At 42.9% G+C, this 27,578-nt stretch overlaps 1 protein-coding gene across 1 annotated transcript; it reads right to left on the reverse strand.

Annotated features, from left to right (window-relative positions):
- Window positions 1–13,284: 13,284 nt before the first annotated feature.
- LOC147336265 (uncharacterized) lies at window positions 13,285–15,190 on the reverse strand. Its single transcript, XM_086285311.1, has one exon. It carries the CDS (start codon window positions 14,896–14,898, stop codon window positions 13,285–13,287), a length of 1,614 nt encoding a protein of 537 aa, XP_086141437.1. The 5' UTR covers window positions 14,899–15,190.
- Between the last annotated feature and the right edge of the window lie 12,388 nt (window positions 15,191–27,578).

The following is a 27,578-nucleotide window of genomic DNA, read 5'->3' on the forward strand; positions in this document are numbered from 1 at the left end:
TAAACTAACCTGAAACCATTAAATAACCAACCAGCCTGTGCGAGCGATCTGTGTCAGCTGATCCCTGCAACCGTGCACTGAAGTTTTAGATCAAATAAACTAAGCTGAAACCATTAAATAACCAACCAGGCTGTGCCAGAGATCTGTGTCAGCTGATCCCTGCAACCGTGCACTGAAGTTTTAGATCAAATAAACTAAGCTGAAACCACTAAATAACTAACCAGCCTGTGCCAGCGATCTGTGTCAGCTGATCCCTGCAACCGTGCACTGAAGTTTTAGAGAAAATAAACTAAGTTGAAACCATTAAATAACTAACCAGCCTGTGCCAGCGATCTGTGTCAGCTGATCCCTGCAACCGTGCACTGAAGTTTTAGATCAAATAAACTAAGTTGAAACTATTAAATAACTAACCAGCCTGTGCCACAGATCTGTGTCAGCTGATCCCTGCGAACGTGGACTGAAGTCTTAGATCAAAATAAACTAAGCTGAAACCACAAAATAACTAACCAGCCTGTGCGAGCGATCTGTTTCAGCTGATCCCTGCGAACGTGGACTGAAGTCTTAGATCAAATAAACTAACCTGAAACCATTAAATAACTAACCAGCCTGTGCCAGCGATCTGTGTCAGCTGATCCCTGCAACCGTGCACTGAAGTTTTAGATAAAATAAACTAAGCTGAAACCATTAAATAACTAACCAGCCTGTGCCAGCGATCTGTTTCAGCTGATCCCTGCGAACGTGGACTGAAGTCTTAGATCAAATAAACTAACCTGAAACCATTAAATAACTAACCAGCCTGTGCCAGCGATCTGTGTCAGCTGAGCCCTGCAACCGTGCACTGAAGTTTTAGATCAAATAAACTAAGCTGAAACCATTAAATAACTAACCAGCCTGTGCCAGGGATCTGTGTCAGCTGATCCCTGCAACCGTGCACTGAAGTTTTATATAAACTAAGCTGAAACCATTAAATAACTAACCAGCGATCTGTGTCAGCTGATCCCTGCGACCGTGCACTGAAGTTTTAGATAAAATAAACTAAGCTGAAACCATTAAATAACTAACCAGCGATCTGTGTCAGCGGATCCCTGCGACCGTGCACTGAAGTTTAAGATAAAATAAACTAAGTTGAAACCATTAAATAACCAACCAGGCTGTGCCAGAGATCTGTGTCAGCTGATCCCTGCGAACGTGTACTGAAGTTTTAGATCAAATAAACTAAGCTGAAACCATTAAATAACTAACCAGCGATCTGTGTCAGCTGATCCCTGCAACCGTGCACTGAATTTTTAGAGAAAATAAACTAAGTTGAAACCATTAAATAACTAACCAGTGTGTGTCAGGGATCTGTGTTAGCTGATCCCTGCAAATGTGCACTGAAGTTTTACAGAAAATAAAGTAAGCTGAAACAATTAAATAACTAACCAGCCTGTGCCAGCGAACTGTGTCAGCTGATCCCTGCAACCGTGCACTGAAGTTTTAGATCAAATAAACTAAGCTGAAACCACTAAATAACTAACCAGCCTGTGCCAGCGATCTGTGTCAGCTGATCCCTGCAACCGTGCACTGAAGTTTTAGAGAAAATAAACTAAGTTGAAACCATTAAATAACTAACCAGCCTGTGCCAGGGATCTGTGTCAGCTGATCTTTGCGACCATGCACTGAAGTTTTAGATAAACTTGGCTGAAACCATTAAATAACTAACCAGCCTGTGCCAGCGATCTGTGTCAGCTGATCCCTGCAACCGTGCACTGAAGTTTTAGATAAACTAAGCTGAAACCATTAAATAACTAACCAGCCTGTGCCAGCGATCTGTGTCAGCTGATCCCTGCAACCGTGCACTGAAGTTTTAGATAAACTAAGCTGAAACCATTAAATAACTAACCAGCATGTGCCAGCGATCTGTGTCAGCTGATTCCTGCAACCGTGCACTGAAGTTTTAGATCAAATAAACTAAGTTGAAACTATTAAATAACTAACCAGCCTGTGACAGCGATCTGTGTCAGCTGATCCCTGCAACCGTGCACTGAAGTTTTAGATAAACTAAGCTGAAACCATTAAATAACTAACCAGCCTGTGCCAGCGATCTGTTTCAGCTGATCCCTGCGACCGTGCACTGAAGTTTTAGATCAAAAAAACTAAGTTGAAACCATTAAATAACTGACCAGCCTGTGCCAGCGATCTGTGTCAGCTGATCCCTGCAACCGTGCACTGAAGTTTTAGATAAAATAAACTAAGCTGAAACCATTAAATAACTAACCAGCCTGTGCCAGCGATCTGTGTCAGCTGATCCCTGCGAACGTGGACTGAAGTTTTAGATAAAATAAACTAAGCTGAAACCATTAAATAAATAACCAGCCTGTGCCAGCGATCTGTGTCAGCTGATCCCTGCAACCGTGCACTGAATTTTTAGATAAAATAAACTAAGCTGAAACCATTAAATAACTAACCAGCCTGTGCCAGCGATCTGTGTCAGCTGATCCCTGCAACCGTGCACTGAAGTTTTAGAGAAAATAAACTAAGTTGAAACCATTAAATAACTAACCAGCCTGTGCCAGGGATCTGTGTCAGCTGATCTTTGCGACCATGCACTGAAGTTTTAGATAAACTTGGCTGAAACCATTAAATAACTAACCAGCCTGTGCCAGCGATCTGTGTCAGCTGATCCCTGCAACCGTGCACTGAAGTTTTAGATAAACTAAGCTGAAACCATTAAATAACTAACCAGCCTGTGCCAGCGATCTGTGTCAGCTGATCCCTGCAACCGTGCACTGAAGTTTTAGATAAACTAAGCTGAAACCATTAAATAACTAACCAGCATGTGCCAGCGATCTGTGTCAGCTGATTCCTGCAACCGTGCACTGAAGTTTTAGATCAAATAAACTAAGTTGAAACTATTAAATAACTAACCAGCCTGTGACAGCGATCTGTGTCAGCTGATCCCTGCAACCGTGCACTGAAGTTTTAGATAAACTAAGCTGAAACCATTAAATAACTAACCAGCCTGTGCCAGCGATCTGTTTCAGCTGATCCCTGCGACCGTGCACTGAAGTTTTAGATCAAAAAAACTAAGTTGAAACCATTAAATAACTGACCAGCCTGTGCCAGCGATCTGTGTCAGCTGATCCCTGCAACCGTGCACTGAAGTTTTAGATAAAATAAACTAAGCTGAAACCATTAAATAACTAACCAGCCTGTGCCAGCGATCTGTGTCAGCTGATCCCTGCGAACGTGGACTGAAGTTTTAGATAAAATAAACTAAGCTGAAACCATTAAATAAATAACCAGCCTGTGCCAGCGATCTGTGTCAGCTGATCCCTGCAACCGTGCACTGAATTTTTAGATAAAATAAACTAAGCTGAAACCATTAAATAACTAACCAGCCTGTGCCAGCGATCTTTGTCAGCTGATCCTTGCAAACGTGCACTGAAGTTTTAGATAAAATAAATTAAGTTGAAACCATTAAATAACTAACCAGCCTGTGCCAGCGATCTGTTTCAGCTGATCTTTGCGAACGTGCACTGAAGTCTTAGATCAAATAAACTAAGCTGAAACCATTAAATAACTAACCAGCCTGTGCCAGCGCTCTGTGTCAACTGATCCCTGCAACCGTGCACTGAATTTTTAGAGAAAATAAACTAAGTTGAAACCATTAAATAACTAACCAGCCTGTGCCAGGGATCTGTGTCAACTGATCCCTGCAACCGTGCACTGAATTTTTAGAGAAAATAAACTAAGTTGAAACCATTAAATAACCAACCAGGCTGTGCCAGGGATCTGTGTCAGCTGATCCCTGCGAACGTGGACTGAAGTCTTAGATCAAATAAACTAAGCTGAAACCATTAAATAACTAACCAGCATGTGCCAGGGATCTGTGTCAGCTGATCCCTGCGACCGTGCACTGAAGTTTTAGATAAACTAAGTTGAAACCATTAAATAACTAGCCAGCCTGTGCCAGCGATCTGTTTCAGCTGATTCCTGCAACCGTGCACTGAAGTTTTTTATGATAAACTAAGTTGAAACCATTTAAATAACTAACCAGCCTGTGACAGCGATCTGTGTCAGCTGATCCCTGCAACCGTGCACTGAAGTTTTAGATCAAATAAACTAAGCTGAAACCATTAAATAACTAACCAGCCTGTGCCAGTGATCTGTGTCAGCTGATCCCTGCAACCGTGCACTTACGTCTTAGATCAAATAAACTAAGCTGAAACCATTAAATAACTAACCAGCCTGTGCCAGAGATCTGTGTCAGCTGATCCCTGCGAACGTGGACTGAAGTTTTAGATCAAATAAACAAAGCTGAAACCATTAAATAACTAACCAGCGATCTGTGTCAGCTGATCACTGCGACCGTGCACTGAAGTTTAAGATAAAATAAACTAAGCTGAAACCACTAAATAACTAACCAGCCTGTGCCAGAGATCTGTGTCAGCTGATCACTGCGACCGTGCACTGAAGTTTTAGATAAAATAAACTAAGTTGAAACCATTAAATAACTAACCAGCCTGTGCCAACGATCTGTGTCAGCTGATCCCTGCAACCGTGCACTGAAGTCTTAGATCAAATAAACTAAGCTGAAACCATTAAATAACTAACCAGCCTGTGCCAGCGATCTGGGTCAGCTGATCCCTGCGAACGTGGACTGAAGTCTTAGATCAAATAAACTAAGCTGAAACCATTAAATAACTAACCAGCGATCTGTGTCAGCTGATCCCTGCGACCGTGCACTGAAGTCTTAGATCAAATAAACTAAGTTGAAACCATTAAATAACCAACCAGCCTGTGCGAGCGATCTGTGCCAGCGATCTGTTTCAGCTGATCTTTGCGAACGTGCACTGAAGTCTTAGATCAAATAAACTAACCTGAAACCATTAAATAACTAACCAGCCTGTGCCAGAGATCTGTGTCAGCTGATCCCTGCGAACGTGGACTGAAGTTTTAGATCAAATAAACTAAGCTGAAACCATTAAATAACCAACCAGGCTGTGCCAGAGATCTGTGTCAGCTGATCCCTGCGAACGTGGACTGAAGTTTTAGATCAAATAAACTAAGCTGAAACCACTAAATAACTAACCAGCCTGTGCCAGCGATCTGTGTCAGCTGATCCCTGCAACCGTGCACTGAAGTTTTAGAGAAAATAAACTAAGTTGAAACCATTAAATAACTAACCAGCCTGTGCCAGGAATCTTTGTTAACTGATCCCTGCAACCGTGCACTGAATTTTTAGAGAAAATAAACTAAGTTGAAACCATTAAATAACTAAACAGCGTGTGTCAGGGATCTGTGTTAGCTGATCCCTGCAAATGTGCACTGAAGTTTTAGAGAAAATAAAGTAAGCTGAAACAATTAAATAACTAACCAGCCTGTGCCAGGGATCTGTGTCAGCTGATCTTTGCGACCATGCACTGAAGTCTTAGATCAAATAAACTAACCTGAAACCATTAAATAACTAACCAGCCTGTGCGAGCGATCTGTGCCAGCTGATCCCTGCAACCGTGCACTGAAGTTTTAGATAAAATAAACCAAACCGAAACCATTAAATAACTAACCAGCCTGTGCCAGCGATCTGTGTCAGCTGATTCCTGCAACCGTGCACTGAAGTTTTAGATAAACTAAGCTGAAACCATTAAATAACTAGCCAGCCTGTGCCAGGGATCTGTGTCAGCTGATCCCTGCAACCGTGCACTGAAGTTTTAGATAAACTTGGCTGAAACCATTAAATAACTAACCAGCCTGTGCCAGCGATCTGTGTCAGCTGATCTTTGCGACCATGCACTGAAGTCTTAGATCAAATAAACTAACCTGAAACCATTAAATAACTAACCAGCCTGTGCGAGCGATCTGTGCCAGCTGATCCCTGCAACCGTGCACTGAAGTTTTAGATAAAATAAACCAAACCGAAACCATTAAATAACTAACCAGCCTGTGCCAGCGATCTGTGTCAGCTGATTCCTGCAACCGTGCACTGAAGTTTTAGATAAACTAAGCTGAAACCATTAAATAACTAGCCAGCCTGTGCCAGGGATCTGTGTCAGCTGATCCCTGCAACCGTGCACTGAAGTTTTAGATAAACTTGGCTGAAACCATTAAATAACTAACCAGCCTGTGCCAGCGATCTGTGTCAGCTGATTCCTGCAACCGTGCACTGAAGTTTTAGATAAACTAAGCTGAAACCATTTAAATAACTAGCCAGCCTGTGCCAGGGATCTGTGTCAGCTGATCCCTGCAACCGTGCACTGAAGTCTTAGATCAAATAAACTAAGCTGAAACCATTAAATAACTAACCAGCCTGTGCCAGCGATCTGGGTCAGCTGATCCCTGCGAACGTGGACTGAAGTTTTAGATCAAATAAACAAAGCTGAAACCATTAAATAACTAACCAGCGATCTGTGTCAGCTGATCCCTGCGACCGTGCACTGAAGTTTAAGATAAAATAAACTAAGCTGAAACCATTAAATAACTAACCAGCGATCTGTGTCAGCGGATCCCTGCGACCGTGCACTGAAGTTTAAAATAAAATAAACTAAGTTGAAACCATTAAATAACTAACCAGCCTGTGCAAGGGATCTGTGCCAGCGATCTGTGTCAGCTGATCCCTGCAACCGTGCACTGAAGTTTTAGATCAAATAAACTAAGCTGAAACCATTAAATAACCAACCAGGCTGTGCCAGAGATCTGTGTCAGCTGATCCCTGCGAACGTGGACTGAAGTTTTAGATCAAATAAACTAAGCTGAAACCACTAAACAACTAACCAGCCTGTGCCAGCGATCTGTGTCAGCTGATCCCTGCAACCGTGCACTGAAGTTTTAGAGAAAATAAACTAAGTTGAAACCATTAAATAACTAACCAGCGTGTGTCAGGGATCTGTGTTAGCTGATCCCTGCAACTGTGCACTGAAGTTTTACAGAAAATAAAGGAAGCTGAAACCATTAAATAACTAACCAGCCTGTGCCAGGGATCTGTGTCAGCTGATCTTTGCGACCATGCACTGAAGTCTTAGATCAAATAAACTAACCTGAAACCATTAAATAACTAACCAGCCTGTGCGAGCGATCTGTGTCAGCTGATCCCTGCAACCGTGCACTGAAGTTTTAGATCAAATAAACTAAGCTGAAACCATTAAATAACCAACCAGGCTGTGCCAGAGATCTGTGTCAGCTGATCCCTGCGAACGTGGACTGAAGTTGTAGATCAAATAAACAAAGCTGAAACCATTAAATAACTAACCAGCCTGTGCCAGTGATCTGTGTCAGCTGATCCCTGCAACCGTGCACTGAAGTTTTAGAGAAAATAAACTAAGTTGAAACCATTAAATAACTAACCAGCCTGTGCCAGGAATCTTTGTCAACTGATCCCTGCAACCGTGCACTGAATTTTTAGAGAAAATAAACTAAGTTGAAACCATTAAATAACTAACCAGCGTGTGTCAGGGATCTGTGTTAGCTGATCCCTGCAACTGTGCACTGAAGTGTTACAGAAAATAAAGTAAGCTGAAACAATTAAATAACTAACCAGCCTGTGCCAGGGATCTGTGTCAGCTGATCTTTGCGACCATGCACTGAAGTCTTAGATCAAATAAACTAACCTGAAACCATTAAATAACTAACCAGCCTGTGCGAGCGATCTGTGTCAGCTGATCCCTGCAACCGTGCACTGAAGTTTTAGATCAAATAAACTAAGCTGAAACCATTAAATAACCAACCAGGCTGTGCCAGAGATCTGTGTCAGCTGATCCCTGCGAACGTGGACTGAAGTTGTAGATCAAATAAACAAGGCTGAAACCATTAAATAACTAACCAGCGATCTGTGTCAGCTGATCACTGCGACCGTGCACTGAAGTTTTAGATCAAATAAACTAAGCTGAAACCACTAAATAACTAACCAGCCTGTGCCAGCGATCTGTGTCAGCTGATCCCTGCAACCGTGCACTGAAGTTTTAGAGAAAATAAACTAAGTTGAAACCATTAAATAACTAACCAGCGTGTGTCAGGGATCTGTGTTAGCTGACCCTGCAACCGTGCACTGAAGTTTTAGAGAAAATAAACTAAGTTGAAACCATTAAATAATGTTAAGATTCAATATTGAGGAAGGGTACAAGAGGTGATCGAAGAATAACCACACCGATCCGGCCGGGTGAAGTCAAACGATGATTTTAATGAATACACGCGTGGGAAGACAACTCTGTACGCAGACAGGAAGTAGTCTTCGACTTAATCAAAGCATGAACAGATATTTTATAGCATCAGGGTTTGTTTACTGACGCCCCTTCATGCGTCACAGATACATTTTATACATAGATCAGATCAACATCATCATGACTTTTCACCTAGAAAATCATCTTCTATTTTCATGACTAGCCCTTCCTGTCTACCTTTCAGTTCTTGTCTTGTTCCTCTTTCTTGCCGAGACACCAAGAAACGGTTCCTCTTTTACCAAGACAATTTTGCAGTTACAGCCAAACATAACTAACCTCTCCTCTAAATAAATCTAATTTAAAGTGTGTGTGTGTGTGTGTGTTGACCTCACATGCTCTTTGTGTCACCTCTTCACCTACTGTCTGTGTCTCGTCCTCAAATGCTCTTTCTCAATTCACCTGTTGCACTTCTGACCTTTTACCAGACCAGAAGCTCACTGAGACTATGTGTATGTCTTCTACTAAATAAATGTTTTAATCAAGAACCTCTACTAAAACCTTAATATAAAATGATCTGATATATAAGTGTTTTGTAAGCATGTATTGCAATTCCTTCTATGGCTCCAAGTCACTTGCACAATAGATTGTCCGAACATCGCGCCGAACAAAGCTTCCGACCCCCAATTAATTGACCGAGCTCCAACTCTTTAATAAGCACAGATATGCATTGTGTATAAAATAGTCATAGCTGCTTAAGGCCTTCTTAAAGCTATCTGTTACATTGTTAAAGCCTCGTCTTAGCCTGCGGCTCAAAATAACTTCCTGCTTTCACTTCTGCATACAACTTCCTGTCAGCCTGCAACTCAGTCTTTCTGAAAGAGACACTGTTTAAACCTTGGAATGCAATATCCATGCTGCAGATTATATTATTAATGCAATGACAATTATTTAACAATAGCCATAAAATAATTTCCCTCCTCGACACTCCCCCTTTTGACCTCTGGAACACCAGAGGTCACAATACATTGTGTCCTCACGCAGACCCTTCTCTGGAGGTCTCGAACCTCGAGATCTCCAGGATCCTCGCCCCTCCTGTGGTCGCCGAGATCGATCTTCTGCAAAGGAAACAAAACACCTTTTCTTGCATCTCCCTAACTTATCCTATCTGGGACTCTTTAATCAAAATCCTGATCCTAATTACCTTCTCAACTTATTGACTTGTATTTATGTATACTCTTCAACGTTACTCATCACTTTAAAATTCTTTTAAGCGCTGGTTTCACGTCCAGTTGCTCGCTCTACTTTCCCTTATCTGATCATCAACATCCTGTGCACAAGTTGTCGCTGCTGCAAGTTAATCTACTCCAAAAGAAAACAACCACTTTAATCAATTATGTTTAAGCATATAAGCAATTACTCCTGTATACATTTCATCATAGCTAAATGCTGCCTTGAAACAACTCCTATGTGTTAACACTAACTTCATTTTAAAACCTCACATTTCCTATGTTATCACCTGTTTTGGTATAACCTTTTTATTTCATTTTGCTCCCTTTAATGTAATAATACCTTCTAATTCTAATGTATCAGACTTAACCAAAATATATGCTTTCCTTCCTCTTTGGTCCTTCTTTAAGTTCAGTTAAAAGCTAAATGAATTTAGGGCCTTTTGCCTGGAATCAATACTGTCATGTGTGTTTCTTAACTCTGTGTCTGTAAGCGTGTGCAATCCTTCATGAACTCATATTATCCTCACAGTAGATTGGCTAATCATAGCGCTAGCCAAAGGCTCGTGACCCTCCAGAGACAAATTTGAGCCACAACTCCTTTAAAAGCACAAAATGCAATATGTATAAAATAGTTATAACTGCACCTGAAATACAAAGTTAACATCATCATCAACATCTTATGGTCATCAAAGCAATGGGCAGGGCTGCGACCCAATTTAGCCCTGTCTGCGCACAAATTTTAGCCAACTTGTTTTTCAAATTTAGGTTCATCCTCTCTACCTTTCCTTGAGATTGAGGATGAAAGACCGTCCCGAACTTATGTTGCACTCCCAACATCCTCTCTACCTCTTGCAAATCTTTATTCTTGAAGTGAGTACCATTGTCTGATCTAATTCTCTTGGGAAACCCATGCCTTGGAATGTAATGATTGATTAAGCACTTAATCACGCTTTTCGCGTCTTCACATTTGGTCGCCCATGCTTCGGGCCATCCAGTCAAAACATCCACACACACCAACAAATACCTCACCCCACCTGGGCCTGTATCAATCATGTCGGTATAATCAATCACGACCTCTTCTCCTGGCCTTTCTGGCATGAGAAACTTACCAGCTTCAGGTTTTACTGCTGGCTTTGGGTTGTGTGCCCCACAAATTAGGCACGTTCTGGCCTTTTCCAGTATCATCCTTCTCAAATCAGGATGCCACCATCGGCACAAATTTCTCTCCATCTGTTTCACTCCCACGTGACCAAGCCCGTGAGCCTCATTCACCTTTTGTTCCGCCATTTTGGCCGTTAAAGCGGGACGCCCATCTGGCCCCCTCCACAAACCGCCATCTTGCCAGGCTCCTTTGTTTTCCCACACCCCCTTTTCCTCTGGGGATGTCTCCTCCTGAGCCTGTCTAACTTCTTCCATGCTGTTAGTGCTAACCTCCTCTTCTGGGGTTACCTGCACCAGTTGTCTCTGTCCTTTGTAGCCCGCTGCTTCCTTTGCGGCTTCGTCAGCTTTCTGATTTCCTCTTGCCACCATACTGTCTGCTTGTGAGTGGCCTTTGCATTTTATAATACTTACCTCGTCTGGGTCCTCCAGGGCCTTTTTGTGACAGATGGGTGCATTAGTGGCCGTTCTGAACCCGGCTCTCTTCCACTGAGCCAGTTCCACATGAGCTGCTCCAAACGCATATGCTGAGTCAGTGTAGATGTTCACTCTCATGTTTTTAGCCAACCTCAGGGCTCAAGTTAGGGCTATCACTTCAGCTCTCTGGGCCGACTGTTGTCCCTCGATTTTTCCTGCTTCTTTCACCTGAAACTCAGTTCCTACTCTACAGACTACAGCATAGCCGGCTTTCAATCCTTCTTCATCTCTGTGGCAGCATCCATCTGTGAACCAATCCTCAGCTCCGTATATGGGCTCTGCCTTCAGGTCTTCCCTAATTTTTCCTTCAAGCTGGGCTTTCTTAATACAGTCATGTGGTTCTCCTGACCCCATTAGGTCTGCCATATTTATTCCTTCATGTGTGAATATCAGATTTGGCGCCTCTAAAATTTTGCTGAACCTTTGTTGCGTCAGTGGAGTCATTGTGAATGCCTGTGAGTTCACATAGGCCACTACACTGTGTGTAGTAAGCACTTTCAGTGGGTGTTCCCTCACTATATGTGCTGTTTTCTGAATTATCTTTGCTACTCCTGCTGCGTGTTGTGTGCATGTGGGATGCCTTGCTTCTGTTGAATTTAATCTTATGCTGACATACATAAGTACATCCCTACCTCCCCCTTTTTTCTGAAACAACACACCATTCACAACTCCCTTTGTTTCTGAAACATCAAGATAAAATGCCTCATCATAGTTAGGTGTGGCCAGATCTGTGGCTCTTGACAAATCCTGTTTTAGTGAAATGAACGCTGTCTCTGTGTCCGGCGTCCAAGGCAATTCAGCCTTCAGATTTCGAACACCAACTTCCTTGATCAGGTCCCTTAAAGGGGCCGTTTTACCCGCATAGTTCGGAATGAACTGCCTGCTGTAACCTGTCAAGCCAAGAAAGGAAAGCAACTCCTTCACAGTTCTTGGTTTTGGATGTGTCAGAATTTGGTCTCTGTGTGTGTTCATTAACCCCACTGATCTGTGTGCGATCACCCGGCCCAGGAATGTCACCTCTGGCCGGACCAACTGCAGTTGTTCTTTGCTCACTTTGAAGCCACACTCCGCCAATCTGTTCAACACCACGAGCAATGCTACCGTACAGGCCGCTGCTGACGGGGCTGCAATAAGAAGATCATCAACATACTCTATTAATGTACAGCCCCCTGGCAGTTGACATGGGGACAATGCCTCTTTCAACACCTGATTAAAAATTCCTGGTGAGAGTGCAAAGCCTTGTGGTAGGCGTGTGTACCTAAATTTGCGGCCTCTGTATGTGAATGAGAAAATGTCTCTGAGTGACTCGTGCAGTGGGAGACAAAAGAATGCATTCGCTAGGTCAATACATGTGAACCACTTTTGGTCTTCAGTTTTGTGCTTCTATTAAGGTCTGTTAAATGGTATGTCAGACTTCAGCTGGAACAGGACAGGCGAACAGTTAGCTAGACCTACATCTGTGGGCCCTGCGGACCACAAAGTACCAGGCAATTTTGAGAGCTCAGCTACTGCATCAGGATGATCCATTCTTTCCCTGCCATGTATTCTGGAGATTTCTTTATGTTCTAAGATCACTGCATCGTTGGACAAACAAGTTATGCGATATATTTTACATTTTGGTGCATACCAAACGTTTGGAATTTGGGTGCTTTGCCAGCATGCGTTGTCCAGCGCCCGCTTGACCATTGGTCCCAGATCTCTTGGCCCATGACCCTCGTGGACCGCCAATGTAATGTGAGGGGCTGAATCCTCTCCCACATTGTACCAAGGCAGTTGTTCATCAGTAAATTTCACAGCCGCGGCCACACCTTCTGGTCCAACATAAATGTTATGTGTTTGCACATTCCACGTCTGTCCCTCAAGATCAGACTGGAACTGTTCCCGATAGATATCATTATCTTCCCTATCATAAAAGAGTGTAACGTGGAAAGGATCTCGCGGGGGGGAATAGACGGCCAGGCTCATTATCCAGGGTTTCCATAGCTGATAATGTCTCAAAATGCCTTCTTCCACTAGCCTCCCCCAGTAGATTTCGGCAGTGGGTTGTTCAGAGTTCTGGACTAGATATTGAGTCTTTGAAGGTGATCCCAGTTTCACAAGCAGGTCCCTGCCCATGAGATTTTCCAGGCACCTGTCAGGACACCACATATTGGTGCTTCAAAGTCTGTTTTCCCAGCTGTGTCAATGCTGGATCATCATCATTGACAGCATAGGTTCTGCCGTCCCCACGCTGTTCAGTTTCTCCGGGCTCCATCAGTATTGCTCCCCCTCCCAGCCCCAGTCGGCTACTGGGTACTGGGGGCTGGTGCTGCATTCGGGTTTGGAGCCTGATGTGCTCCCCTGTAAGCAACTCTTTGTCTTGGGCCTCCTCGTGCCTGGGGTTGATCGCCTCGCCTCTGATAATTTCGCTGCGATTCAGGGCATTCTCGGGACCAGTGTCCTTCTGCTCCACAGCTGTAACAGCCAGTCCAAGACACACTGCCAGGATTCCCCGGATTCCGAGCCCTTTGTCCTCCCCTCACGGATCCACCACGCCCTCTCTGCGGTCCACCGGTCCCCCAATTCCCTACGGGTTGACGCTGCCTTGGTGCATTGGCGGGCCAACGGTCATCAGGGTAGAGACCCGGATCCTGATCTGGCCAGTCAGGCACAGGATCGGGCTGAGGCCTTGCCACCATTATAGTCTTATTTAGTTCTTTCAGTTCTTTTTTCTTCGCATTATATTTTTCGCGAGCCTCACCCAGCTGCAGCCTAAGCAGCTGCGCCTGTACTTCATCTAACTCTTTCTTTTGTTCGTTCGTCAAATCCTGTTCCTGCTGAAGTCTGTGGGTCACATGTCTCTCCCACTGCACCGAGTCTGCAACGGCAAAATCTGGGTTCTTTTCCAAGTCAACTGCAACCTGGTTGGGCAGCCCTGCCAGCACTGCCGAACGAAACCACGCTCTACTTTCACCCTCCTTCCCCGGATGTATTCCTGTTCCTAACAACCATTGTTCCTTTGCTTTAGCTAAACACTCTCTGGGTGTGTTTTTGGGATCCCAAATAATTTTTGGAATGGCTCCAGAGTTAGGAGTTGGGTCCTTCTCCCGAACTGCATCTGCTAAGTCACTCTGCACCTCATGATATTTCAGGTCATTTGCATATCTGGTTGTTTGAGCTATCTGCTCTACATCTGCTAACCCACCACCCAGCATACAACGTCCGGCCAAAGCGCGAAAGTCGCCCAGCGCTAATTCTTCTCCTTCCCAATGTTCTCCCTTGGTTATTGGTGGAAGTTGTTTAACCAATGCTTCCAAATCTCTCACCTTATAGGCGCGATAAACTGGTTCGTTCTCTGGACCTACTATTAGAGGCAGATTTAAACCAGGGTCAGGAGCTCCTTGTTCAAAACTCACTCTTCTACTCTTCCTCAACTTTCCTTTCCCCTTTGAGCTCTTAAATATGGGCTGTCTCTGTGCTTGGTCTCTCTTCACACTTCTTTTCCTCAAAATTAGGCTTGTACTTGGTTGGGGCTCAGGTCCTCCATCTTCGTCCTCTTCTTCTGATGACGTCGCACGGTCTTCATTCTCCTCTTCTGGCCCTCCCTGCATTACTCTCTGTTTTATAACCTCCAATGCCGTTAATGCCTCTATGGACGCACGTAGGGCCTCATGCATTTGTCCATACACTTCTCCTTCAGTTTTTAACACCAAGCTCAGAGGTATTTTATCACCCAGCCCTTTCTGTTGGGATGTAATAAGTTGGCTTACCTCAACCTCCATCGCTTGGCACTCTTTCTCTGCTGATTTTAATGCTCCAGGTGAAGCCAAACGAATAGCTTTCTTAAGCTGTTCAAGCTGATCCTTCAGAGGTTTGCATCCCCTTTTCCCACTAGGTGTCGCACCCGAGCTGTCAGCCATTCTCTGAAACACAGACTTACCTCTTCCAATGGCGTTGGTCGACTCCACCTTCTTGGTCTAGGTCACCCAGACACGCTTAACTTTCGGTTTCAGTCTTCGTCTCGCTGTTCTCGCAACCACTGGCTCCTCTTCCCCTGCTCGGTGATACACAAAGTTTAACCCAGCACTTTAGACGCTGTCCTCGCGTTCTCAAGCGTTGACACTCAATCAAAATTATTCGCCCTCAAAGTGTTAATATATGACACCAGCAACCCTTATGCGCAACGCGCTCACCTCCGTATACTTACCTCTCCAATAGTTCCTCGGATTAGTGTTTTTCATTTATTTTAAACCCATTAACGGCGCTGCGCGTCCCTTATATACTTTACAGCAACACACCCTCAAGGGTCCCTCAACTTGTCCCGTACTAATAAGTCTAAAACCAAGAAATCACCTTTATGACATTATGTCAAAGCTTTCTCCATGTTGCACAGCCTGCCACAGGTTTAACAAAAAATCGCTGCCCGAGAAGGCTCCCACATATCAAGGTGGTCGTTTTCACAAACTTCCAGCAGACCCTCAAATAAACAAAAACAACGACCCCGGCAGGCTTCCAGTTCAGCCTCCTCAATTTCTATGCACACTGAAAACTCATGGGGAGATTCTTCTGTCTCCCCGTGTCCTACACAATTCACCTCCAAATGATCCCCTACAATTGAAATTTCAGTGTGGAATGACGCAGAGATGAACATTTCCTTATTTATTCACTATATGTAACCTGAATTTTCTCTCTCTTATCAAATAACAAAGGTTATCTTTACAATTTGTTATTGAACGACTAATTAAGTTGCTTTTTATGGTGTCAGTGATAAACTGCCCCTAAAAAGTCCACTTTATTGCGTGCTCATTGAGTTACTCCTATCAAAACTATTTAACAAGTTTAATTTACACATACTCATTAATTTGTCACGCTTATTAGTGGCTCATGGTTGCTTAAAGCCTATGTCTGACTTGACCACAGAGTTAGAGCATCATTCAATCCTCTCAGGATGACCACTCCACTTACTCTGCATCCAATCAGCTCATGTATTAACAACCCTTGCAGACTGTAACCCTTTTATTTTTTGTTTATGCCTTCAATTCCACCTTAAATCTTCTTTACCTAAACGTTGGTTTTAAACACAAACAATTCTTATATTCTATTTTGAAACGCTGTCACCATTCATATATTTTCAATGTTGTTATTTACTAAGCCAGCATTTTAACTGCAGACATTTATCCACATTTGCAAACAATAGTTATAGAGCTGAATGACACACAAAACCGAAAGCATAGTCCTCTCATGCGCTCTGCATCAGCTGCCTCATTTGCATGCACACACACTCTTCATCTAAGAATAGCAGCAGGCAGTCAGTGCATTGCTGACTCGACCCACAGAAATCTTCTTTATTACAGAGACGTCTTATATTTACAACTGCACAGATTTTAAACCTTTTAACACCTATCGAATTTCGACAAATTTAACATAACCGTTTTTTGCGATCAATTAACCAGTATCAAGACTTTAACTGTTTCTGGCCTCATTTCTAAAATCCCTAACTCAATTTAAAAGCGTCAACCAACCCAAACTTTTTGAAGTTTTAGGTTAAAGTTACACGCCCGAAATCCACTTCTGCTGGCCAAAAAAGCGCAGATACCGTTGCAAACGGTAAGGAGACTCTAACTCCTAGCTTAATTCCGGGATGCCCTGTACCCCACAGCTAAACCACACTGAACTAACCCTCTTCGCCGAGAGGTCAATGTCGCGCGTCCACGACAAGGAGGGAGCGTAACCTCCGGGCTCTGCGCTTCCTAGCAGACTCGAACTGCCGTTCTAGAATAATTTATAAAACTTTGAAACAACAATCAACACCCGAAACAAGTGTATAACTGAAGCAGGTGCAACCTAGTGGTCAAATGGAGACTCCAACTCACAAAATGACCGCTCAGGTCCACTCTTATGACCAAATTTGGACTCTAACCAACACAATAACCAATTCCCTACCAAACTACTTGAGACTCTAACTCAATTTCTTTGGGACTTCAACCCAGTATTTAAACTTTTCTTATCAGACTCTTAACTACTTTCATTTCTTCTTAGCAGAACTCTAACTGCTTCAACTCATGAGATTTTCATCAAAATCAAAACAGACATCCACCAGTAACTTCAGTGAGTAGACTTAAATGTTATCATGTCCAATTTGGCACACTTTGGAAATAATTCAACAGGTAGTGCCTTACCTTTTGGATAAGCCGGCTTATGCCCACTCACTTAGACCACTGGAATTCATGTCTGCCCGTCAGACCACCCAAGACCCCGGATTTCTCCGTCCAAACCTCCAACTCTCCCTCCTCAATAACCGGACGAAGCCCCCAAATGTTAAGATTCAATATTGAGGAAGGGTACAAGAGGTGATCGAAGAATAACCACACCGATCCGGCCGGGTGAAGTCAAACGATGATTTTAATGAATACACGCGTGGGAAGACAACTCTGTACGCAGACAGGAAGTAGTCTTCGACTTAATCAAAGCATGAACAGATATTTTATAGCATCAGGGTTTGTTTACTGACGCCCCTTCATGCGTCACAGATACATTTTATACATAGATCAGATCAACATCATCATGACTTTTCACCTAGAAAATCATCTTCTATTTTCATGACTAGCCCTTCCTGTCTACCTTTCAGTTCTTGTCTTGTTCCTCTTTCTTGCCGAGACACCAAGAAACGGTTCCTCTTTTACCAAGACAATTTTGCAGTTACAGCCAAACATAACTAACCTCTCCTCTAAATAAATCTAATTTAAAGTGTGTGTGTGTGTGTGTGTTGACCTCACATGCTCTTTGTGTCACCTCTTCACCTACTGTCTGTGTCTCGTCCTCAAATGCTCTTTCTCAATTCACCTGTTGCACTTCTGACCTTTTACCAGACCAGAAGCTCACTGAGACTATGTGTATGTCTTCTACTAAATAAATGTTTTAATCAAGAACCTCTACTAAAACCTTAATATAAAATGATCTGATATATAAGTGTTTTGTAAGCATGTATTGCAATTCCTTCTATGGCTCCAAGTCACTTGCACAATAGATTGTCCGAACATCGCGCCGAACAAAGCTTCCGACCCCCAATTAATTGACCGAGCTCCAACTCTTTAATAAGCACAGATATGCATTGTGTATAAAATAGTCATAGCTGCTTAAGGCCTTCTTAAAGCTATCTGTTACATTGTTAAAGCCTCGTCTTAGCCTGCGGCTCAAAATAACTTCCTGCTTTCACTTCTGCATACAACTTCCTGTCAGCCTGCAACTCAGTCTTTCTGAAAGAGACACTGTTTAAACCTTGGAATGCAATATCCATGCTGCAGATTATATTATTAATGCAATGACAATTATTTAACAATAGCCATAAAATAATTTCCCTCCTCGACAATAACTAACCAGCCTGTGCCAGGGATCTGTGTCAGCTGATCTTTGCGACCATGCACTGAAGTCTTAGATCAAATAAACTAACCTGAAACCATTTAAATAACTAACCAGCCTGTGACAGCGATCTGTGTCAGCTGATCCCTGCAAGCGTGCACTGAAGTTTTAGATCAAATAAACTAAGCTGAAACCATTAAATAACTAACCAGCCTGTGCCAGCGATCTGTGTCAGCGGATCCCTGCGACCGTGCACTGAAGTTTTAGATAAAATAAACTAAGTTGAAACCATTAAATAACTAACCAGCCTGTGCAAGGGATCTGTGTCAGCTGATCCCTGCAACCGCGCACTGAAGTTTTAGATAAACTTGGCTGAAACCATTAAATAACTAACCAGCCTGTACCAGCGATCTGTTTCAGCTGATCCCTGCAATCGTGCACTGAAGTTTTAGATCAAATAAACTAAGTTAAAACCATTAAATAACTAACCAGCCTGTGCCAGGGATCTGTGTCAGCTGATCCCTGCAACCGTGCACTGAAGTTTTAGATAAACTAAGCTGAAACCATTAAATAACTAACCAGCCTGTGCCAGCGATCTGTGTCAGCTGATCCCTGCAACCGTGCACTGAATTTTTAGAGAAAATAAACTAAGTTGAAACCATTAAATAACTAACCAGTGTGTGTCAGGGATCTGTGTTAGCTGATCCCTGCAACCGTGCACTGAAGTTTTAGATCAAATAAACTAAGCTGAAACCATTAAATAACTAACCAGCCTGTGCCAGCGATCTGTGTCAGCTGATCCCTGCGACCGTGCACTGAAGTTTTAGAGAAAATAAACTAAGTTGAAACCATTAAATAACTAACCAGCCTGTGCCAGCGATCTGTTTCAGCTGATCTTTGCGAACGTGCACTGAAGTCTTAGATCAAATAAACTAACCTGAAACCATTAAATAACCAACCAGCCTGTGCCAGCGATCTGTGTCAGCTGATCCCTGCAACCGTGCACTGAAGATTTAGATCAAATAAACTAAGCTGAAACCATTAAATAACCAACCAGGCTGTGCCAGAGATCTGTGTCAGCTGATCCCTGCAACCGTGCACTGAAGTTTTAGAGAAAATAAACTAAGTTGAAACCATTAATAACTAACCAGCGTGTGTCAGGGATCTGTGTTAGCTGATCCCTGCAAATGTGCACTGAAGTTTTACAGAAAATAAAGTAAGCTGAAACAATTAAATAACTAACCAGCCTGTGCCAGGGATCTGTGTCAGCTGATCTTTGCGACCATGCACTGAAGTCTTAGATCAAATAAACTAACCTGAAACCATTAAATAACTAACCAGCCTGTGCGAGCGATCTGTGCCAGCTGATCCCTGCAACCGTGCACTGAAGTTTTAGATAAAATAAACCAAACCGAAACCATTAAATAACTAACCAGCCTGTGCCAGGGATCTGTGTCAGCTGATTCCTGCAACCGTGCACTGAAGTTTTAGATAAACTAAGCTGAAACCATTAAATAACTAACCAGCCTGTGCCAGCGATCTGTGTCAGCTGATTCCTGCAACCGTGCACTGAAGTTTTAGATAAACTAAGCTGAAACCATTAAATAACTAACCAGCCTGTGCCAGGGATCTGTGTCAGCTGATCCCTGCAACCGTGCACTGAAGTTTTAGATAAACTTGGCTGAAACCATTAAATAACTAACCAGCCTGTGCCAGCGATCTGTGTCAGCTGATTCCTGCAACCGTGCACTGAAGTTTTAGATAAACTAAGCTGAAACCATTAAATAACTAGCCAGCCTGTGCCAGGGATCTGTGTCAGCTGATCCCTGCAACCGTGCACTGAAGTTTTAGATAAACTAAGCTGAAACCATTAAATAACTAGCCAGCCTGTGCCAGCGATCTGTTTCATCTGATTCCTGCAACCTTGCACTGAAGTTTTAGATAAACTAAGTTGAAACCATTAAATAACTAACCAGCCTGTGCCAGCGATCTGTTTCAGCTTATTCCTGCAACCGTGCACTGAAGTTTTTTATGATAAACTAAGTTGAAACCATTTAAATAACTAACCAGCCTGTGACAGCGATCTGTGTCAGCTGATCCCTGCAACCGTGCACTGAAGTTTTAGATAAACTAAGCTGAAACCATTAAATAACTAGCCAGCCTGTGCCAGGGATCTGTGTCAGCTGATCCCTGCAACCGTGCACTGAAGTTTTAGATAAACTTGGCTGAAACCATTAAATAACTAACCAGCCTGTACCAGCGATCTGTTTCAGCTGATCCCTGCAACCGTGCACTGAAGTTTTAGATAAACTAAGCTGAAACCATTAAATAACTAACCAGCCTGTGCCAGCGATCTGTGTCAGCTGATCCCTGCAACCGTGCACTGAAGTTTTAGATAAACTAAGTTGAAACCATTAAATAACTAACCAGCCTGTGCCAACGATCTGTGTCAGCTGATCCCTGCAACCGTGCACTGAAGTTTTAGATAAACTAAGCTGAAACCATTAAATAACTAACCAGCCTGTGCCAGCGATCTGTTTCAGCTGATTCCTGCAACCGTGCACTGAAGTTTTTTATGATAAACTAAGTTGAAACCATTTAAATAACTAACCAGCCTGTGACAGCAATCTGTGTCAGCTGATCCCTGCAACCGTGCACTGAAGTTTTAGATCAAATAAACTAAGCTGAAACCATTAAATAACTAACCAGCCTGTGCCAGCGATCTATGTCAGCTGATCCCTGCAACCGTTCACTTACGTCTTAGATCAAATAAACTAAGCTGAAACCATTAAATAACTAACCAGCCTGTGCCAGCGATCTGTGTCAGCTGATCCCTGCAACCGTGCACTGAAGTTTTAGATCAAATAAACTAAGCTGAAACCATTAAATAACTAACCAGCCTGTGCCAGCGATCTGTGTCAGCTGATCCCTGCAAGCGTGCACTGAAGTTTTAGATCAAATAAACTAAGCTGAAACCATTAAATAACTAACCAGCCTGTGCCAGCGATCTGTGTCAGCGGATCCCTGCGACCGTGCACTGAAGTTTTAGATCAAATAAACTAAGTTGAAACTATTAAATAACTAACCAGCCTGTGCCAGCGATCTGTTTCAGCTGATCCCTGCGAACGTGGACTGAAGTTGTAAATCAAATAAACTAAGCTGAAACCATTAAATAACTAACCAGCGATCTGTGTCAGCTGATCCCTGCGACCGTGCACTGAAGTTTTAGAGAAAATAAACTAAGTTGAAACCATTAAATAACTAACCAGCGTGTGTCAGGGATCTGTGTCAGCTGATCCCTGCGAACGTGGACTGAAGTTTTAGATAAAATAAACTAAGCTGAAACCATTAAATAACTAACCAGTCTGTACCAGCGATCTGTGTCAGCTGATCCCTGCGAACGTGGACTGAAGTTTTAGATCAAATAAACCAAACCTAAACCATTAAATAACTAACCAGCCTGTGCCAGCGATCTGTGTCAGCTGATCCCTGCAACCGTGCACTGAAGTTTTAGATTAAATAAACCAAACCTAAACCATTAAATAACTAACCAGCCTGTGCCAGCGATCTGTGTCAGCTGATCCCTGCAACCGTGCACTGAAGTTTTAGATAAACTAAGCTGAAACCATTAAATAACTAACCAGTCTGTACCAGCGATTCTGTGTCAGCTGATCCCTGCAACCGTGCACTGAAGTTTTAGATAAACTTGGCTGAAACCATTAAATAACTAACCAGCCTGTACCAGCGATCTGTGTCAGCTGATCCCTGCAACCGTGCACTGAAGTTTTAGATAAACTAAGCTGAAACCATTAAATAACTAACCAGCCTGTACCAGCGATCTGTGTCAGCTGATCCCTGCAACCGTGCACTGAAGTTTTAGATCAAATAAACTAAGTTGAAACTATTAAATAACTAACCAGCCTGTGCCAGCGATCTGTGTCAGCTGATCCCTGCAACCGTGCACTGAAGTTTTAGATCAAATAAACTAAGTTGAAACCATTAAATAACTAACCAGCCTGTGCCAGCGATCTGTGTCAGCTGATCCCGGCAACCGTGCACTGAAGTTTTAGATCAAATAAACTAAGTTGAAACCATTAAATAACTGACCAGCCTGTGCCAGCGATCTGTTTCAGCTGATCCCTGCGACCGTGCACTGAAGTTTTAGATCAAAAAAATTAAGTTGAAACCATTAAATAACTGACCAGCCTGTGCCAGCGATCTGTTTCAGCTGATCCCTGCGAACGTGGACTGAAGTCTTAGATCAAAATAAACTAAGCTGAAACCACAAAATAACTAACCAGCCTGTGCCAGCGATCTGTGTCAGCTGATCCCTGCAACCGTGCACTGAAGTTTTAGATAAAATAAACTAAGCTGAAACCATTAAATAACTAACCAGCATGTGCCAGCGATCTGTGTCAGCTGATTCCTGCAACCGTGCACTGAAGTTTTAGATAAACTAAGCTGAAACCATTAAATAACTAACCAGCCTGTGCCAGCGATCTGTGTCAGCTGATCCCTGCAACCGTGCACTGAAGTTTTAGATCAAATAAACTAAGTTGAAACTATTAAATAACTAACCAGCCTGTGCCAGCGATCTGTGTCAGCTGATCCCTGCAACCGTGCACTGAAGTTTTAGATCAAATAAACTAAGTTGAAACCATTAAATAACTAACCAGCCTGTGCCAGCGATCTGTGTCAGCTGATCCCTGCAACCGTGCACTGAAGTTTTAGATAAACTAAGCTGAAACCATTAAATAACTAACCAGCATGTGCCAGCGATCTGTGTCAGCTGATTCCTGCAACCGTGCACTGAAGTTTTAGATAAACTAAGCTGAAACCATTAAATAACTAACCAGCCTGTGCCAGCGATCTGTGTCAGCTGATCCCTGCAACCGTGCACTGAAGTTTTAGATCAAAAAAACTAAGTTGAATCCATTAAATAACTGACCAGCCTGTGCCAGCGATCTGTTTCAGCTGATCCCTGCGAACGTGGACTGAAGTCTTAGATCAAAATAAACTAAGCTGAAACCACAAAATAACTAACCAGCCTGTGCCAGCGATCTGTGTCAGCTGATCCCTGCAACCGTGCACTGAAGTTTTAGATCAAATAAACTAAGCTGAAACCATTAAATAACTAACCAGCCTGTGCCAGCGATCTGTGTCAGCTGATCCCTGCAACCGTGCACTGAAGTTTTAGATCAAATAAACTAAGCTGAAACCATTAAATAACTAACCAGCCTGTGCCAGCGCTCTGTGTCAACTGATCCCTGCAACCGTGCACTGAATTTTTAGAGAAAATAAACTAAGTTGAAACCATTAAATAACTAACCAGCCTGTGCCAGGGATCTGTGTCAGCTGATCCCTGCGAACGTGGACGGAAGTCATAGATCAAATAAACTAAGCTGAAACCATTAAATAACTAACCAGCCTGTGCCAGCGATCTGTGTCAGCGGATCCCTGCGACCGTGCACTGAAGTTTTAGATAAAATAAACTAAGTTGAAACCATTAAATAACTAACCAGCCTGTGCAAGGGATCTGTGTCAGCTGATCCCTGCAACCGTGCACTGAAGTTTTAGATAAACTTGGCTGAAACCAGTAAATAACTAACCAGCCTGTACCAGCGATCTGTTTCAGCTGATCCCTGCAATCGTGCACTGAAGTTTTAGATCAAATAAACTAAGTTAAAACCATTAAATAACTAAACAGCGATCTGTGTCAGCGGATCCCTGCGACCGTGCACTGAAGTTTTAGATAAAATAAACTAAGCTGAAACCATTAAATAACTAACCAGCGATCTGTGTCAGCGGATCCCTGCGACCGTGTACTGAAGTTTAAGATAAAATAAACTAAGTTGAAACCATTAAATAACTAACCAGCCTGTGCAAGGGATCTGTGCCAGCGATCTGTTTCAGCTGATCTTTGCGAACGTGCACTGAAGTCTTAGATCAAATAAACTAACCTGAAACCATTAAATAACCAACCAGCCTGTGCGAGCGATCTGTGTCAGCTGATCCCTGCAACCGTGCACTGAAGTTTTAGATCAAATAAACTAAGCTGAAACCATTAAATAACCAACCAGGCTGTGCCAGAGATCTGTGTCAGCTGATCCCTGCGAACGTGTACTGAAGTTTTAGATCAAATAAACTAAGCTGAAACCACTAAATAACTAACCAGCCTGTGCCAGCGATCTGTGTCAGCTGATCCCTGCAACCGTGCACTGAATTTTTAGAGAAAATAAACTAAGTTGAAACCATTAAATAACTAACCAGTGTGTGTCAGGGATCTGTGTCAGCTGATCTTTGCGACCATGCACTGAAGTTTTAGATCAAATAAACAAAGCTGAAACCATTAAATAACTAACCAGAGATCTGTGTCAGCTGATCACTGCGACCGTGCACTGAAGTTTTAGATCAAATAAACTAAGCTGAAACCACTAAATAACTAACCAGCCTGTGCCAGCGATCTGTGTCAGCTGATCCCTGCAACCGTGCACTGAAGTTTTAGAGAAAATAAACTAAGTTGAAACCATTAAATAACTAACCAGCGTGTGTCAGGGATCTGTGTCAGCTGATCTTTGCGACCATGCACTGAAGTCTTAGATCAAATAAACTAACCTGAAACCATTTAAATAACTAACCAGCCTGTGACAGCGATCTGTGTCAGCTGATCCCTGCAACCGTGCACTGAAGTTTTAGATCAAATAAACTAAGCTGAAACCATTAAATAACTAACCAGCCTGTGCCAGCGATCTGTGTCAGCGGATCCCTGCGACCGTGCACTGAAGTTTTAGATAAAATAAACTAAGTTGAAACCATTAAATAACTAACCAGCCTGTGCAAGGGATCTGTGTCAGCTGATCCCTGCAACCGTGCACTGAAGTTTTAGATAAACTAAGCTGAAACCATTAAATAACTAACCAGCCTGTGCCAGCGATCTGTTTCAGCTGATCTTTGCGAATGTGCACTGAAGTCTTAGATCAAAATAAACTAAGCTGAAACCACGAAATAACTAACCAGCCTGTGCCAGCGATCTGTGTCAGCTGATCCCTGCAACCGTGCACTGAAGTTTTAGATCAAATAAACTAAGCTGAAACCATTAAATAACTAACCAGCCTGTGACAGCGATCTGTGTCAGCTGATCCCTGCAACCGTGCACTGAAGTTTTAGATCAAATAAACTAAGCTGAAACCATTAAATAACTAACCAGCCTGTGCCAGCGATCTTTGTCAGCGGATCCCTGCGACCGTGCACTGAAGTTTTAGATAAAATAAACTAAGTTGAAACCATTAAATAACTAACCAGCCTGTGCAAGGGATCTGTGTCAGCTGATCCCTGCAACCGCGCACTGAAGTTTTAGATAAACTTGGCTGAAACCATTAAATAACTAACCAGCCTGTACCAGCGATCTGTTTCAGCTGATCCCTGCAATCGTGCACTGAAGTTTTAGATCAAATAAACTAAGTTAAAACCATTAAATAACTAACCAGCCTGTGCCAGCGATCTGTTTCATCTGATCCCTGCAACCGTGCACTGAAGTTTTAGATAAACTAAGCTGAAACCATTAAATAACTAACCAGCCTGTGCCAGCGATCTGTTTCAGCTGATCCCTGCAACCGTGCACTGAAGTTTTAGATAAAATAAACCAAACCGAAACCATTAAATAACTAACCAGCCTGTGCCAGCGATCTGTGTCAGCTGATTCCTGCAACCGTGCACTGAAGTTTTAGATAAACTAAGTTGAAACCATTAAATAACTAACCAGCCTGTGCCAACGATCTGTGTCAGCTGATCCCTGCAACCGTGCACTGAAGTTTTAGATAAACTAAGCTGAAACAATTAAATAACTAACCAGCCTGTGCCAGCGATCTGTTTCAGCTGATCTTTGCGAATGTGCACTGAAGTCTTAGATCAAAATAAACTAAGCTGAAACCACGAAATAACTAACCAGCCTGTGCCAGCGATCTGTGTCAGCTGATCCCTGCAACCGTGCACTTACGTCTTAGATCAAATAAACTAAGCTGAAACCATTAAATAACTAACCAGCCTGTGCCAGCGCTCTGTGTCAACTGATCCCTGCAATCGTGCACTGAAGTTTTAGATCAAATAAACTAAGTTAAAACCATTAAAAAACTAACCAGCCTGTGCGAGGGATCTGTGTCAGCTGATCCCTGCAACCGTGCACTGAAGTTTTAGATAAACTAAGCTGAAACCATTAAATAACTAGCCAGCCTGTGCCAGCGATCTGTTTCATCTGATCCCTGCAACCGTGCACTGAAGTTTTAGATAAACTAAGCTGAAACCATTAAATAACTAACCAGCCTGTGCCAGCGATCTGTGTCAGCTGATCCCTGCAACCGTGCACTGAAGTTTTAGATAAAATAAACCAAACCGAAACCATTAAATAACTAGCCAGCCTGTGCCAGCGATCTGTGTCAGCTGATTCCTGCAACCGTGCACTGAAGTTTTAGATAAACTTGGCTGAAACCATTAAATAACTAACCAGCCTGTACCAGCGATCTGTTTCAGCTGATCCCTGCAACCGTGCACTGAAGTTTTAGATAAACTAAGCTGAAACCATTAAATAACTAACCAGCCTGTGCCAGCGATCTGTGTCAGCTGATCCCTGCAACCGTGCACTTAAGTTTTAGATAAAATAAACCAAACCGAAACCATTAAATAACTAACCAGCCTGTGCCAGCGATCTGTGTCAGCTGATTCCTGCAACCGTGCACTGAAGTTTTAGATAAACTAAGCTGAAACCATTAAATAACTAACCAGCCTGTGCCAACGATCTGTGTCAGCTGATCCCTGCAACCGTGCACTGAAGTTTTAGATAAACTAAGCTGAAACCATTAAATAACTAACCAGCCTGTGCCAGCGATCTGTGTCAGCTGATCCCTGCAACCGTGCACTGAAGTTTTAGATCAAATAAACTAAGCTGAAACCATTAAATAACCAACCAGCCTGTGCCAGAGATCTGTGTCAGCTGATCCCTGCGAACGTGGACTGAAGTTTTAGATCAAATAAACAAAGCTGAAACCATTAAATAACTAACCAGCGATCTGTGTTAGCTAATACCTGCAACCGTGCGCTGAAGTTTTAGAGAAAATAAACTAAGTTAAAACCATTAAATAACTAACCAGCCTGTGCCAGCGATCTGTGTCAGCTGATCCCTGCAACCGTGCACTGAAGTTTTAGAGAAAATAAACTAAGCTGAAACCATTAAATAACTAACCAGCCT

This window comes from Aulonocara sp. 'chitande type north' Nkhata Bay, linkage group LG3 (genome assembly GCF_057382095.1).
Source record: "Aulonocara sp. 'chitande type north' Nkhata Bay isolate Kocher_YH1m ecotype deep benthic linkage group LG3, A_spYH_male_GT1.1, whole genome shotgun sequence".
NCBI classification, from domain to species: domain Eukaryota; kingdom Metazoa; phylum Chordata; class Actinopteri; order Cichliformes; family Cichlidae; genus Aulonocara; species Aulonocara sp. 'chitande type north' Nkhata Bay.